This window comes from Palaemon carinicauda, chromosome 1 (genome assembly GCF_036898095.1).
Source record: "Palaemon carinicauda isolate YSFRI2023 chromosome 1, ASM3689809v2, whole genome shotgun sequence".
NCBI lineage: Eukaryota > Metazoa > Arthropoda > Malacostraca > Decapoda > Palaemonidae > Palaemon > Palaemon carinicauda.
The window spans coordinates 11285055-11301754 of NC_090725.1; the positions used below are offsets into that span (position 1 = coordinate 11285055).

At 45.1% G+C, this 16700-nt stretch overlaps 1 protein-coding gene across 1 annotated transcript in view; it reads left to right on the plus strand.

The window, feature by feature from the left end:
• The window catches only part of LOC137631175 (zinc finger protein 721-like), a 99326-nt gene that overhangs the window by 69063 nt on the left and 13563 nt on the right, over positions 1–16700 (plus strand). The window contains exons 7-8 of the mRNA XM_068366187.1: positions 9844–9991; positions 11971–12226. Coding sequence (XP_068222288.1) covers positions 9844–9991; positions 11971–12226 — 404 coding nt within the window. The remainder of the gene's footprint in view (positions 1–9843; positions 9992–11970; positions 12227–16700) is intronic.

The window sequence follows — 16700 nt, forward strand, 5'->3', positions numbered from 1 at the left end:
TTTATGACAAAGAGGGTCATTGTGTTTGACCCTGTGCATCTTTATGACAAACAGAATAATTTAGTGTAGACTTTAGGCTCTTTATGACAAACAGGGTAATTTAGGGTAGACTTTAGGTTCTTTATGACAAACAGGATAATTTAGTGTGGTCTTTAGCTTTTTTATGACAAACGATAATTTAGTGTAGATATTTTCTGGCTGTGATATATCAGTTAGGTCTGCAGCTTGACTCTTTTAAGGTTAAAAGTGATGAATTTGTATTAAAAAAAGATAATTTTCTACTGATAAAATGCTGTTTTGTCTTCCACACAAAAAAAATTCCTTTTACCATAGCCTGAATAGCCACATGGATGGAAAAGAGCTGAGATTCTGCCATTGAGTAAGAGAATCATTCAGAACTCATAGGTTTGAGCAATAAGAAAGAATCGCCATTACACTTTTTACTGTATAGGAATGTTTGGCGTCCTCAGCTCTGAAGACTGACAAGGTACCATGAATTAAGCAGGGCCCTTTCTAATTGAATACATTGCCAATTTTTATGAGGATGTGTTTACTCATACTGTAAGGCTGGGCAATTCATCTCAGAAGCTTTACTCTTAGCAGAGGGTCAAGATGTGAGGTATTAAATGAAAGGTGTAATGAATTTCCAGTAAACATCTCTTCAAGTAAAGCAGGGAGAAGTTGACATACTGTGACTGGAGGTCATAAGTAGTAAGACTCGAGAAAGAAGTGGCATAGATCTCATATGAAAAAGAGAAAAGTTTTTGATGCCTCCATGGAAACTTTGTAGGCACAGATTTGGTGTAAATATTATTTTTAAAATGTAGGTAGGGATCTCTTGATTCCTTATTGTAACTTGAGCTGATTGTTACTGTAAACTGTTTCCTTATGCAATTAAAAGGACACTGACTCAGAAGATATATAGTAATTCATAAAGATCGGGTTCATAGCTTATATCATCATCATCATCATCATCATCATCATTATTATTATTATTATTATTATTATTATTATTATTATTATTATTATTATTATTAGCTAAGCTACAACCCTAGTTGGAAAAGCAGGGTGCTATAAGCTCAAGGGCACCAATATTGAAAAATAGCCCAGTGAGGAAAGGAAATAAACTATGAGAAGTAAGGGGCTATTGATATGAAATATTTTAAGAAAAATAGCAACATTTAAAATTGATCTTGCATATACTGTATATACTATAAAGAGAGAATTATGTCAGTGTGAAGCTTTGTATAATTAAAGTGATTATTACAGATTATTGGTGAAGGTTCTTTAAATTTTATGTAGGAATTGAACAGAATTATTTATTTTTGGTAGAAAACCTTTAATTTATTAGTCACTCGTAAGATTAGTGGAAAATAAATGGTGCTGTGTAGTTTCATTACTTTACATGAGTAAATACTATGCATGAAATTTAACAACAAAACGTTCACTGAGCCAGTAGGCAAGGATACACAGAATAGTAGAACTTGATATGTGGAATGGGAAGCCCTTAGACTGTCTTCCTCACTAAGTGGTGCAATGGTGCTATTCTATTTTCATCTGCTGTTGACTGGTCTCCTTTCTTGTCACTGGCGTTTATGACTGAATAGCAGGAGTCAGACAGTCTCCTGCCCTCTTTTAGGTTCCATCTACCACATGGTCTGAATGGCAGCAATTTCAGAATCTTGTGACTTTTTCTTCAGAGTTGGGTGACTTTTTCTTCAGTCGTGTGACTTTTTCTTCAGAGTAGGGTGACTTTTTCAGTATTGGGCAACTTTTTTCTGTCGGGGGACTTTTTTCAGAGTCGGGCGACTTTTTTTCAGTCGTGTGACTTTTTTTTCAGTCGTGTGACTTTTTTTCAGTCGTGTGACTTTTTTCAGTCGGATGACTCTGTTTTTTAGTCGGGTGACTTTTATTCAGTCTGGTTACTTTTATTCAGTCGGGTTACTTTTATTCAGTCGGGCGACTTTTTTTCAGTCGGGCGACTTTTTTTCAGTTGGGCGACTTTTTTTCAGTTGGGCAACTTTTTTTCAATCGGGCAACTTTTTTTCAGTCGGGTGACTTCTTCAGTCGGGGGACTTTTTTTTGCAGTTGGGGGACTTTTTTTTGCAGTTGGGGGACTTTTTTTTGCAGTTGGGGGACATTCTTTTCAGAGTTGGGTGACTCTTTTCAGAGTCGGGTGACTTTCTTTTCAGAGTCGGGTGACTTTCTTTTCAGAGTTGGTTGACTTTCTTTTCAGAAGGTGGAGACTTTTTCAGAGTCCTGTGACTTATTTTCAGAGTCAGTTGACTCATTTTCTGAGTCAGGGACTCATTTTCTGAATCAGGGACTCATTTTCAGAGTCGGGTTCCTTTTTCTACGTTGGGTGACTTATTCAGCGTTGGATAACTTCTCAGTCGGACTTTCTTAGCATTGGGGGACTTTCTTGTAGGGTTACTCGTTCTCAGCATCTGGGATTCTTCCCCTGCATCGGGGGACCCTTTCTCAGCGTTGGGGGATTCTTTCTTGGGGTCGGGGGATTCTTTCTTGGCGTCGGGGTACTAGCGTCGGGTTACTCTTTCTCAGCGTTGGGAAACTTTCTCAGCGTCAGGGGACTCTATCAGTGTGGGGGGACTCTTTGTCAGGGTTGGGGGACTTTCTCAGCGTCAGGTGACTTTTTCAGAGCTGGGTGACTTTTTCAGAGTTGGGTGACTTTTTTCAGAGTCCAGTGATTCTTTTTCAGTGTCTGGTTACTGTTGTTTCGGATCATATCTGTCCATTGCTAGGGACAGGAATATAGTAGGTGAACGCTTAACCCTGAGGGTGGCCTGTGATGTCGGGCAGACCTTGCTGCTTAGCTGACAGTTGATGCTGGACTGGACTAGTCCTTTTACTTTAAATTTTCCTTCTTTTATGCTGCTTGTATAGGGGCGTTTTCCAACATGGCAGCTTGTCATTAAGCTGTGGTGAGTCACATGGCCTTGTCTCATAGTGGTGATTGTCGCTAGGCCCTACCGAACACATGGATTTCTCTTTGGTCCAGCACAAAGAGATTTTGACTTCCTTGTGTTCGTAAGACTGAATAAAACCTAAACCTTATGTCAGCTTTTCCTTTCTACGGCATCTACGAATACCTTGCATTTTTATTTTTTATATCAGTAGCCTACGGGATGTCTGGATTTCTTCATCTGCTACTAGGATGTTATGGCTCAAAATTGCTGGGTTTAAATAACAAAAATAATAACATACCTAACCACCTTGGTTTGACACTCTCTACTAATGTGTGTCTTTTAATGTTGTAACGTGGCCTTGTGGTAGTAGCGGTTAAAACATAAGAATGTGGGAAGTGAGGATAAGGACAGAGTTTAATCTGTTATTTTTTCAATCAGTTCATATATTTAAATAAGAAAATATTCATAAGATTATTGAGCACATTATTTGAAAGTTACTGGAAATATTCAAAGCCACAATTTACAGTATCAAGTTGAACAGAAATAGTTAAAACTTCCAAGTCCTCATTCTGAATACATAAAAATTACAAAGTCATCGGGCTACTAGGGTCTGGCAATGGAGAGGGACACAGCAGGGTTTTAAAATATTACCAAGTTAAAACTACATTGTAAAGTAAAATAATATTAATAAGGCCAAGATAGACCTATTCCAGCAGGACTATAATGACGAACTGTCAACATCTTGGTTTGCTTCTCCTTAAGTTGGGCATTGGCGTGGATGGGTACCATGGATATCCACTTTGGCAAGGGTAGCTGTCCTATTTCCAACAGCCACTGTTACTGCTTCTGCCACTGCGTCCTCCCCGTCTCCAGCCCTGTGGGAAAGAGATTTGACTCGGCAATATGACAGATGATCAGAAAATGGTCTCCAACCGATACAATGCTTGGCTAATGCGTATTGAGCAACTCAGAGCATTGAGGTCACAAAGTAACATCTTTGTGCCTGCAATCGTCTCGTTATTTGTTTTCTTCATTCCTATAACTTAATATTTTCATTTCTTATCTTGTGACAAGGTACACGTTTACAAAGTCAATATAATTCGGCTCTCTCTCTCTCTCTCTCTCTCTCTCTCTCTCTCTCTCTCTCTCTCTCTCTCTCTCTCTCTCTCTCTCTCTCTCTCTCTCAATTACCGTAATGAAATACTGTAAACATATTCATGACACCACTTGGCCATGTATCCGATGTTTCCTGTTCTGTGTGACCACCCTTCTGACAATACTTGCAATATTTAGCCTTATTTCTATCTCCCTTTTGATATTTCCTGTGGATTGATCATTTCCTTGTTCTGAATTTGTCCAAAGAACTGCCTCTTATTCTGGTTATAGTAATTTGTGCTATCACCGTAATCTTCGGAACTAACATTCCTGTAGCTATTCAAATTATTCTAAGCTTTACTTGTAGGAAATGTAGCTATTTGTTCCCTAGTTTCTTTCTTCTGATTTCTAAGTATTTTGGTTATTTTCCCTTTCTCTTCATTAAAATCAATATCTAGGATGCTACACGCTATGTAAGTTAATACCTCATGAAGTGAATTGTCATTGACAATTGTTTTTATCTTAAGGGAATCATCCTTTTTTTATTATTTCTTAATGATTTTACATCTGTGTGACATAGATAGTCATAGAGCCACCATCGTATTTTGCTGATAGGAACTAGTGTAAATTTGATAACCTATCTGTCTTTTGGGCAGAATGCCATAAGAGCTTACATATTTCTTTATACTCTCAGAAAGTGTTGATATTTTCAAATTCCTTACCATTCATTGTGGGGTGAGCATCACCTACCTCATCATTTACTAATAACATTGCTTGCTTTTATTTTTGCTACTTCATCAGTTTTGAAACTAGAGATCCTACTTTCCGTATCAGCTAACTACTTATCTACATAATACTTCTCTAATCTGTTTCTCTGGATTATCTCTACCTACATTCCCACAAAAACATCTTCTGGTTTGTGTTGGTGATATTCCTTTTGAATTCGTTTTGGCAGAGTTAGGTACTGTGCTAATCTCTTTAAGGGATTTTGACGTAGGAAAAATCTATTTTTGGGCTCGAGCCATGTCGTCCTGATGGAAGTTCCTTCTGGCAACTTCTACAGTATAATATTTCTTCGATTGATATTACAAGAGAATTACCGTCAGGTATCACGGGGTTCCAACCCCCGGAAACAACTATCCAAAGATATCGTGGATAATCAAAGATGTATCCTAAGATAACCATAGATATCTGCACCCCAAACAGACCTTACCCAGTCTAATCCACTAAGGGGAAGGATAAGTAAGGAGCCGTTACACATCCTATCACCTTCGAGTGCCCCTATACGTTCCTGCTTCCCATTCCTTCGAACGCAGCTGATGGCTACAGTTCGATTGATTTTTGGGAGGCGCTTTTTTCGCAAACTTTGATGATTAGTTTTGTGAATTGGCTTCCTCTTTTTCGCTAAAGTTGAGTATCTACCTCTCTTTGACTTTGTTTATGCTATTTTGATTTTAGCCTCCTTCGGGGACTTAGTTTTTAGCATTTGGTTCATGAGAGACACCAAAAAAATAATGAATGAGAGAACCAACAAGAAATTACTTGCTTTCACTGTCAAAGGGAGCCCCGTGAACGTAACACCCATGATAACTTAGGATGGCTGTATTTGGTTAGTATTCCTGTAGTCTAGGAAGAATACCAGTGTTGAATTTTGTTGGGTCCCTGGCCACTTTGGGGTGGATGGAAATGAATGGTAGATAAGGCAGCTAAGGAAGCTAGTATTCCTTACAAAAACCTTAAATTTAAGATGCATTTTCACTGTCTGAACTGACCACCAATACAAAATTGAAACAAATCCACCTTTTGGTGGATAAATAGTCATGTTGTAATACTGTATTATGATAGGAAGGATAGCATCATTTTAATTAGCCTTCGTATTAGCCATATACATGCAACCCACGATTATTTAATGAAGAGTGGGGAAGGGTGACATGCCCCTCTTTGTAATACCTGTCAAGTGACAATAGATATTGAACATATTTTAGTCGATTGTCCTGTTTTTAATCTTCAGAGGAGGATACATTTACTGTAGCAGAAACCTTTAAAGAGATATATAGGAGGAAAATTGTAATACCCTAAACTTAAAAATATTTATAGAGTATTGCTATATATCACGAGCTTTAATTAATATTATTACCGTAATTTATTTTTTAATACTTTTAATCCCTTCTTATTTTACATATAGGTGTTATTGTATGCAAGTTGTGTGATTGGTTTTATAGGTTAAATTGAAAACCAAATCTTGGGAGTCTATGGGTATGATTGATTGATTTGCATTATATAGCACTGAATGGTCTTTGATGCTCCAGTGCTTGGTTTGATGCCCAAATTTTATATTTAATTCAATTCATACCCAGGGAAGGGGTTTGGTATTATGCACAGGAGCTCACACTTCTCTCACCAGTGCTAGGTCTCATATGAGACAACCATTGTCCTTGTCCTGTCTCAGGACATTCCTGATATGCTTTGGTGACTCCATTACCACAATCTATTGATTCAGCGATTGCAGTACTCAAAACAGGGCCCATTTTGTAAGACTCAGGCATGGGGAACACAATCTTTTTCAGGACAGAAATCTCCTACCATGGAAGCTGCTTTCAAGATGGGTCTGACAACAGATTACTCGACCTTTGATTGTATGCAGTTATATACTTCACCTCAACAGAAACTCAACAGTCCTGAACAGGCAGAAGGCAAGAACTTTTCAGGCTCTGAAGCCACCTTACCAGTGCTCCTTTAGATCTCTAAGGAACAACAGAGAGAGAAATGTACTCTTAAGTCCTTTTAGACAGTTTCCCTTGCTTTGACAGTCAACTCTTCTAGTTAAGATGTCAACTGGATCCAGGAGACCAACTTTCTTCCACTTCAAAGGAAGACAGCAAGCACAGTAAGTTCTGCGATCAAGAAGAGGTCTTCTCCCACACATAGAACCTAAAGGATTACATCTGGTGCCTTCCACATCAAGAGTTATCTCTTGGATTTTCTTGGCAATCACCTTATCCTACCTCTCTATGGGAGGCAATGCTCCAAAACCAAAGTAGTTCACCTCCATTTTCACTACAATATGAGAATCCTGTTCTATCAGAAACTCAGCCTCATGGCTAGGCAGAAATAAAGGACCAAAGTATGCTGATAACACATTGAACATTTGTTTCAGCACATGGGAAATGTTTCAAGAGTTTGCAGGCCTCTTGAGTAATCTCCGCTCAAACAGAGTAACATACAGCAGATAGGGTTGGACCCTTGAATATCCTTGGCTAGCCTAGTCCTGACAAAGCAAGTAGGAAATGGCATAACTTTGCTTGTGCCACAAGTTATTCGTAAGAATAGTGGATCTCCATCTCGGTTCAGGAGTTTGGGTACAGGACCTAGAACCCAACTGTTCATAACTTCAAATCCTTCTTCATCTCTTCCCTACAACAAGTGACTGCAGTACAGTAGCGGGAACCTGAATGAATTGCTTACCGGTTCTGGGAGGTCACTATGATTCCTCCTACAATCAAAAAAATAGTGGAAGATCGTTGAATACTATTTCTTACTAGTTTTATAAGTCAATCAAATGTCCTTTCCCTATTGGACAAGAAGATATAGAAACCATCCCGGATTCATACACTCAAGGTCACACAAATCAGATCTATTCCAGGTCTGAAGAAGAGCCTGTCAGGGGTGCAATTTTTGAAGGTAAGAATCGGGTAATGTCAGAACCGTTCCTACCCATTATCTATAGGAGTACAGTATACCTAGAAGTCCCTGAATACCAGTATTCTTGTCCCGGTGGTAGTTGCTCAATAAGATTATGTAACAAACCTATCTCCACAGGACAAAAAACTCCCTATCTACGAAATAGAACCTAACATAACCTAACCTCATGTTTGTAGTCATGATATAAAGTCTAGAATGAGAGGTAAAATGACTGGCACGTTTACCCCTTCTTTCTTCCCCTTCCTTGTGGTACAGCAATCCCTGTTATTTGCTGGATCGGGCTCTAGATGTAGGGAGCCACATAATCGAGTAATTTTTCTTAGAAATAAGTTTTGTTTAAAAGTTTTTCTTCCAACCTCCCAGACGAGGGTCAGGATGGCAAAATGTATGCAACCCATTTTCTTAGTAACTGTACATTCTGACAACATTCTCCACAGATATAGATTTTCCTTCATTATCCACCAGTTTCTGGCAGTAACCTAGCCTAACACCTGCCGTATATTCAAGACTAGGTTGTTAGGAGATTGACAGTCATCACTTCTGTTCCTGTATAAGACCAAGGTGCTTAGACATTTCCCTTGATATTAAAACAGCCAGTTTGGCTATAGGGACTTCGTCCCCCTTGAGGATAAATATCCTATTAAAGAACAAGAGTTTGTGTTTTTGTAGGACCAACCACAAATTTTTTAAGTAATTTGTATTTTTCCTAGCTACACAAATCCTATTAAAGAACAAGAGTTTGTGTTTTTGTAGGACCAACCACAAATTTTTTAAGTAATTTGTATTTTTCCTAGCTACACAAATCCTATTAAAGAACAAGAGTTTGTGTTTTTGTAGGACCAACCACAAATTTTTTAAGTAATTTGTATTTTTCCTAGCTACACAAATCCTATTAAAGAACAAGAGTTTGTGTTTTTGTAGGACCAACCACAAATTTTTTAAGTAATTTGTATTTTTCCTAGCTACACAAATCCTATTAAAGAACAAGAGTTTGTGTTTTTGTAGGACCAACCACAAATTTTTTAAGTAATTTGTATTTTTCCTAGCTACACAAATCCTATTAAAGAACAAGAGTTTGTGTTTTTGTAGGACCAACCACAAATTTTTTAAGTAATTTGTATTTTTCCTAGCTACACAAACCTGAGTCCTTTTAATTTATACAGTTAGCTCCCACTCTTTGCAAGGGTTATGTAACAGAAATGGGTGCAAAAAGCGCAATTTTGCATATATTTGGTGACCTAGGGTAGGATAACTCCAAACCCAACCCAACAATTTACATCCTAATATTGTTTTTACTTTGTTTCTATCACAGTATAAGTAGTTTGTAATTAAATCAGTAAGTGTATAGTACATGTGCACACGTGCACAGTACACACTGGAAACGGTAAGGCTACAGTACAGTATGTAACACTACAGTACAGTAGTCGTTGCCCTGACCGGAACAATAATTTTACCCAGTAGTTATCGTTCATTTACAGTATAATAACAAAACTGTTGTTCCTATCTAATGATACTGTATAACATTTGCTAATACTGTAGTGTATATTACTGTAATACAGTATATGTACAGTACTATCGCTGCAATAAAGCCTAATTATACTGTAAGTGTTTACTGTTTTCATTTGGATGGCTTGAATCGCTGCACATGTAGCTTATGTTTGCAATAAACTTTAATGTACATTACAATATTGTAATTATGTACTATACAATATTTATACAATTTAAGATTAACTCGCGTACATATTTTATATAATAGCCACCATTTTCATACGAAGTTATACGCAGCCTTGAAGTAACTCATGTGTGGGCATTGTCTGTTGCGCAGTACAGTACCGTAGGAAATCACATTTGTTCTGTAACCGAAATACAAACCACGCTATTTAATATGGGTATTACTTTCGGCGTAGCTGAAATGACGAGCCATTAGAATTTTAATGAGGGTTTACTATCCGCTCGCTAGTTAGCGGGGGGTAGGGAGGGGTAGCTAGCTACCCCTCCCCCCCCCCTCACACACCTGTGACTAGCTCACTTTGCTTTTGGCTCGGGTGATGAACAGACGTGTCTCCTCCCACCCTTGCTTATTGACAGCCTTTGATCTTGTTTTGCTTTTTCTTTTCAGTGTGCTTGGAAGTTGGCCTCTACTATGCGGAAGTGTCCCGGCTTACCTGACCGCCCTTGCGGAATGTTTATGTTGGCGGTGGACACAGACCCTAACACCTTATGCCCTTATTGCAGGGGCCAACGGTGTGAAAGGAATAAGGTTTGCGGTGAGTGTAGGGAGTGGTCTACCTCCCAGTGGGAGAGGTTTTCACGGCGCCGGAAGAAGTCTAAACGGGATATTTCTCCTTCAAGGGTTTCCTTGAAGAGAGAAAATCCCAAGGACTCTTCTTCCGTAGCTCAAACCTCCTCCGAAGCTCCCACTCAATCGGTCTCTTCTGAGAGGCCGTCGAGTGGTAGCGTAGGCCGTACTTGTGTTCGCCAATCTCGGGGTGCGGGAGCGGGCATTGCCTCCCATAGCGAGGCAGCTCCTCCTCCTCCCCCAGGCGAGGTTATTTCTGCTAATGTCTCTAATGATGATTTATTGCAGCTTTGGGCTTCCTTGGGGCTTCAGGGTTCGCCCTCCAAGGAAGCCCTGTTTGACATAATTAGGTTGGGGGCTGCTGTCAAACAGTCGCCGTCGATAGCAGAGGTCGACCCTCTGTCTATCGTCGACGTTGTTGTGGCAGAGGCTTCGGACGAGTTAGGTCAAACCTCTGCCTTGGGTGCTGATGTTGCTGAAGGCTTAGTTCCCCCCTCCGAACATCCTTCGAGGGAGGAGCTAAGTCCAATGGTCTCTCCTGCAGGTGATTCTTCCCCTTGAGGGAGTTCACTAACAGAAACTCCTCTTCGGAGGACTGATGATGGTCTGCCTGCTGCCCCCAGAGGATGTATCAGACGTAAAGCTGGTCTTTCTCTTCGCCGTACAGGCCTTCCTACTCCCCACAAGGGAGTTAGGAGGCGCCTCTTCGGTTCTTCGCCTTCGCAGTCCCCCGCAGAGGATCCTCCTCGCCGTGCAGTGACCGTTGCAGCTGCATCCCTGGACCTCTTTGCTGATTGTTCGCGATCTCCTTCGCCTGCCAGACCTGCTGATCTTTCTTCTCCGTTCCTGGCTGCTGACACGCTGTGGGTGCCCACGCACCCCGTTATCCAACGGGCACCGGTCCCTTCGGGACAAAAGGGGCTTTCTGACATTGTGAGTAAGTCCCTTAAGTGCCAGGTATCCCCTGTGCGTCCACGGTCTCCTGCGCGCTCGTGCGCAATTCGCTCGCCTGCTGTTTCTGCTGTTCCTGAGACTACTCTCCAGAATCATCCTGTGCCAGGGCTCTCCTGCTGCAGAGTCTACGCGCCAGCGCTCTTCTGCTCGCCGTCGATCTCCTGCGCACCAGCGCTCACCTGCGCGCCAGCGATCTTCTCCTCGCCAGCGCACATCTGCGCGCCGTGATCCTGATACGCGCCACGCACGCCCACAATGTCCAGTTCGCCAGCGCCCTCCTGCTCGCCATTGTTCACCCGCGCGCCCACGATCTCCAGATCTAGGCACAGGAGGGAAGACTCTGCTTTCACCTTCTCGTCAGCGATCTCCTGCGCGCCATCGGACTTCGCCCGCGCGCCATCGCGCGCAGTCACCTTCGCGCGTACATGTTCCAGCCCTTGCTGTGCGCCCTTCAAGAGGTCTCTGAGATCCTGTGCGTCCACGCGCCCACGAGCAGTCACCTTCGCGCACAACTACGCTGGTGGTTCCTACTGCGCTCCCTCTGCCTTCGCCAGATCGCGCACCTGCGCGCCACCGATCACCTGCGCGCCACAGATCGCCTGCGTGCCCACGCGCCCCCTCGCCAGTACGCAGTTGCTCACCTACGCACCCTGCGCGCCATCGCTCGCCTGTCCGCCATCGCTCGCTTGTGCGCCATCGCTCTCCTGCTCGTCAGCGCTTGCCCTCACCCGCATGCCCGCGCCTTCATCTCCGCGCGCACGCGCACGAATGTTCGCCCGCGTGCAAACCATTGAATATTCCATCGCGCCAGCGGGATCCCCGGCATGATTCCCATTGGGATTCACAGCAGCGCGAGGCTTCAGGAACGAGAGCATCCAGGTCGTCGTCTTCACGTTCTCCCGCCCCCCCTGCAAGCGCAGACCAACGCGCTCGCAGGAGGAGGGGAAGTCTTCGGATAGGTCCAGGAACCAATCTTCTTCCCTTTCTTTTCAGGCAGGCCCAGTTGTAGTGTCTACTCCGATGGATCGCTCGATCCCCTTCCCTCCAGAGGGAATCTCTGACACAGCATCTGTCAGTAAGCAGCCATGGTTTGGTTCCCTTATCAGAGCTGTAGTTCGGGCTGTCAAGCCTGCCTTCTCTGAGTTGAGCCTCAAACCAAGGGCAGCTCCGACCCCACTGAAGAGGAAGAGTGGAGTAGAAGTCGTGGTGACTTCTCCCAGGGTCAAGCTGGCTCCTAGGAAATCCTTGAGTAAGGCTCCCTCCCCCCTCAGACTTTCTCTCCTTCTCCTGTGGACGAAGATTTTCCATCCTCGGGAATCTATCCGTGGTGAGACGTTCTCCCATTGCACCAATGGGAGAAACCCCACCATGAGCAGGAGAATCGTCTCGAGTTGGGGCGGAGAAGAGCCCTCAAACTTCGTTATTGGAGTCCTGTATCCCTCCTAGGAGGGAACCTAAGGACTCTAAGACCATCCCTAAGTCTTCCTCTAGGATTCGAGCAGAGCCAACGAGACCATCGGAGAACGTCCACGTGTCCCCCCAAGTAGAGCCTTTGGGGACAGGAGACTTTGCTGCCAGTTCTCGAGGAGGAGAGCAACAGGAGTCGGAGCATGCCTTCTGGCAGGTCCTGACCCTGATGAGGCATCTCAACGGGTTTCCGGACCCCGAGATTCCTCCTCGTGAGGGCAAGGACACAGTCCTGGACCGAGTCTTTGGCACCCAGAAACCCGCTAAGGCCAGTGCGGCTTTGCCCTGGTCCCAAGGTGTGAAGAGTGCCAGGGATAAGGTTGAGGGCCAGCTCACGGAACTCGCCTCCTCCAGCCGTTCCACTGCTGGCAACAAGCTCCTCCCTCCTCCTCGTATCCACCAGAGGAGGTACTTTGAGATCATGGAGGAGTCTTGCTTAGCTCTTCCCCTGCACCACTCTGTGGAAGTGCTTACCAAGGGAGTCCCTCTAGAGAGGCTCTCTAGCCGGCAAGTGACTATCTCGGTGACAGAGATCCTAAGTCAGGAGAAGGTTGCGAAGTGTGCCATGCAGGCTACTTCGTGGCTGGACGTCTGGCTGGGGTCTCTTGGCATCCTGTTGCGATCCGAGGATCTGTCTAAGGAGAGCACCAGGAAAGCCCTGGAGACCTTCCTCCTTTTGGGCACCCGCACCATTGAGTTTCTGGCCCACCAAGTCTCGAACTTGTAGGCCAATTCCATCTTAAAACGACGTGATGCGGTGGCAGAAAGGTTCCATTCGAAGGTCCCAGCCGTCGAAGTCAGCAGGCTCAGACATTCTTCCCTTTTGGGAAAGAATCTGTTTGAGCCTAAAGATGTGGAACAGGCAGCTGAGAGGTGGAGGAAATCCAATCAGGACTCTCTCCTCCAGAGGGCTCTCACATCAAACCTCCAGCACCTCAACAACCTCGCCCGTCCAAGACAACGAAACCGGCAGTGGCAGCAAAGACGACGGTGTCCAAACAAAAGCCCTTTCCTGTCAAAGACAAGAAAGGCAAAATGTCCTCCAGGGGAGGGAACAATCCTAGAGGGAGTGGCCGAGGCCGCAATCGCTAGGATTGGCAATCCCCTGCATGTCCACCAGTGGGGGGATGCCTACAAAGTTGCACGATCAGGTGGCAGCAACTCGGGGCCGATTCCTGGACGATTTCCGTAATCAGTCAGGGATATCGCGTCCCGTTCACAACATCTCTACCTCCCCCGACAGTGGACCTAGTGTTGTTGAGCTCCTATGCCATGGGATCGGCAAAGGGGCAAGCCCTACAGGCAGAAGTCGAGACCATGTTAAAGAAGGGCGCTTTCCAGGAGGTCGTCGACGGCTCCCCCGGCTTCTTCAGTCGACTCTTTCTTGTAAAGAAGGCGTCTGGAGGCTGGAGACCAGTCATCGACCTCTCAGCTCTGAACAGGTTTGTCAAACAAACTCCGTTCAGCATGGAGACAGCAGACACGGTCAGACTTGCAGTGAGACCACAAGACTTCATGTGTACACTGGACCTGAAGGACGCGTACTTCCAGATCCCAGTCCATCCGTCTTCAAGGAAGTACTTAAGATTCAGCCTAGACAACAAGATCTACCAGTTCAAGGTGCTGTGTTCCGGTCTCTCCACAGCACCTCAGGTATTTACCAGAGTGTTCACCCTGATTTCTTCGTGGGCACACAGGATCGGCATCCTTCTCCTCCGTTATCTGGACGACTGGCTGATCCTGGCACTCGGAGTCGACCCTTCTTCGACACCGAGACAAGCTTCTAGGAATTTGTCAAGATCTAGGGATCATGGTAAATCTCGAGAAGTCTTCTCTGCTTCCAACTCAACGGGTGGTATATCTAGGTATGATCTTGGACACCAATCTCCACAAAGCCTTCCTATCAGACGACAGGATAGCAAGGCTGAGGAGGGTCACAGACTCTTTCCTCAGACGGGAAGAACTCCCAGCCCAATCGTGGTTACGTCTCCTCGGTCACCTTTCTTCCCTGGCCCGTCTAGTTCCAAACTGTCGCCTCAGGATGAGATCCCTGCAATGGCGACTCAAGTCCCGGTGGAATCAAGGACACGATTCCCCGGACGTCTTGGTCCCTATGGGTCCTGCGGAACGGACGGACCTTCAGTGGTGGGTGACAGACGAGAACCTACGAAAGGGAGTGGATCTTCTCGTCCTCCCCCCAGATTTGATGCTGTTTTCGGACGCCTCAAAGAAAGGGTGGGGGGCCCATGTTCTGAACCACAGGACCTCAGGCCTGTGGTCAGAATCAGAAAAGTGCCCCCACATAAATATGCTAGAAATGAAGGCCGTATCCCTGGCACTTCTGCAGTTCCAACAGTACCTGGCGGGTCACTCCGTGGTAGTGATGAGCGACAACACCACGGTAGTGGCTTACATCAACAAGCAGGGAGGTACCTTTTCAGAACAGCTATCCCATCTTGCAGTAGAGATACTGAGATGGACCGAAGTCCACTCGATTCCACTATCAGCTCGCTTCATTCCAGGCAAGAGGAATGTGCTCGCCGACAGTCTGAACAGGGCATCTCAGATAGTGAGTACCGAGTGGTCTTTGGATCGTCTAGTAGCCAACAAATTCCTGACTTTGTGGGGTTCCCCGACGGTGGATCTGTTCGCGACAGCCTTGAATTTCAAGCTTCCGCTGTACTGTTCCCCAGTCCCGGACCCCAAGGCACTCTGGCAAGATGCCTTCCAACAACGGTGGGACAACATCGACGTGTACGCCTTTCCCCTGTTCTGTCTGATGAGGAGGGTGCTCAACTAGACCAGAAATCGGTCAACCTGTCTATGACCTTAATAGCTCCGCTATGGCATCACGCAGAGTGGTTTCCGGACCTTCTGCAACTCCTTACGGAGCTCCTGAGAGAACTCCCTCCACGACACGAGCTACTCAAACAACCACACGTCAACATCTTTTACAAAGCCGTAGCTTCGCTGTGGCTTCACGCCTGGAGACTATCCAGCATCTCCTCACAGAGGCTTTTCGCAACGAGTTGCGGAAAGGATGTCTGGACACCTGCGAAAGTCATCCGCAGGGGTCTACCAGGCGAAGTGGAGAGTTTTCTGTGGTTGGTGTCATGGAAGGGGTATCACTCCACTCGATGCCACTATTCCAGCAATAGCGGAGTTTCTCGTGTATTTGCGGGAGGAAATGTGCCTTTCAGTCTCGGCAGTGAAAGGCTATCGCTCAGCCTTAAGTCTTGCCTTCAGGCTCAAAGGAATGGACATTTCTTCTTCACTGGAACTTTCTCTACTCATACGAAGTTATGAACTTACCTGCCTTCAGTCAGAAGTGAGACCTCCTCCATGGAACGGGGTTCGAATTCTCAGGTCTCTTAAGAGACCTCCCTTCGAACCATTACGCCATGCTTCTGATCGCCACCTGACTTGGAAGACGGTGTTCCTACTCGCTTTGGCCTCGGCCAAACGAGTTAGCGAACTTCATGATCTCTCGTATGACATCGCCCATTCAAGGGGATGGGGGAGGTAACGTTCAGATTCGTCCCTGAGTTTGTAGCTAAGACTCAAAATCCAGGAGTGCCGGACCCTCGGTTCGACTCTTTCCGGATTTCGAGTCTGTGTTCTGTAACAGATGACCCAGACCATCTCCTACTGTGCCCAGTGAGGAGTCTGAGGCTCTATCTTAAGAGAACAGCTGCAGTTCGTCCGCGGGTACAGGCATTGTTTGTTAGCACTGGAAGGAGGAAGAGGAGGGTCACTAAGAACACTATCTCAGCATGGATTCGCAGGGTTATCCATCATTTCCTAAATCCTGACCCTTCTCCACCACGTCGCCCCAGAGCACACGATGTCAGGGGCATTGCTACGTCCCTGGCCTTCAAGAGAAACTATTCAGTGATGCAGGTTTTACTAGCAGGGGTTTGGAAGCGTCAAACGACCTTCACCGCCCACTACCTGCAAGACGTGATCCACAGGAGGCTCGATACGGTCTCTATCGGCCCTGTGGTGGCTGCACAACAGCTTGTTTAAACCTCATGCTCCTTAATGGACAAGTAGCAGATGGTTGAGGGCATTGTTACCCGGTTTTAGTCTGCATGAATGAAAAGGTTTGTCTGGCCCTTATTCTTTTCTTCATCCTCCCCTCTCTTGGGGAAAGCAGCATCCTGGGTTCTCTGCACAGCTGACCTCAAACCACTGCAGGTAAACCATGTTCCCTTGTGTTCCTAGTATTAGATAATACTGTCACGTCCCCATACCCT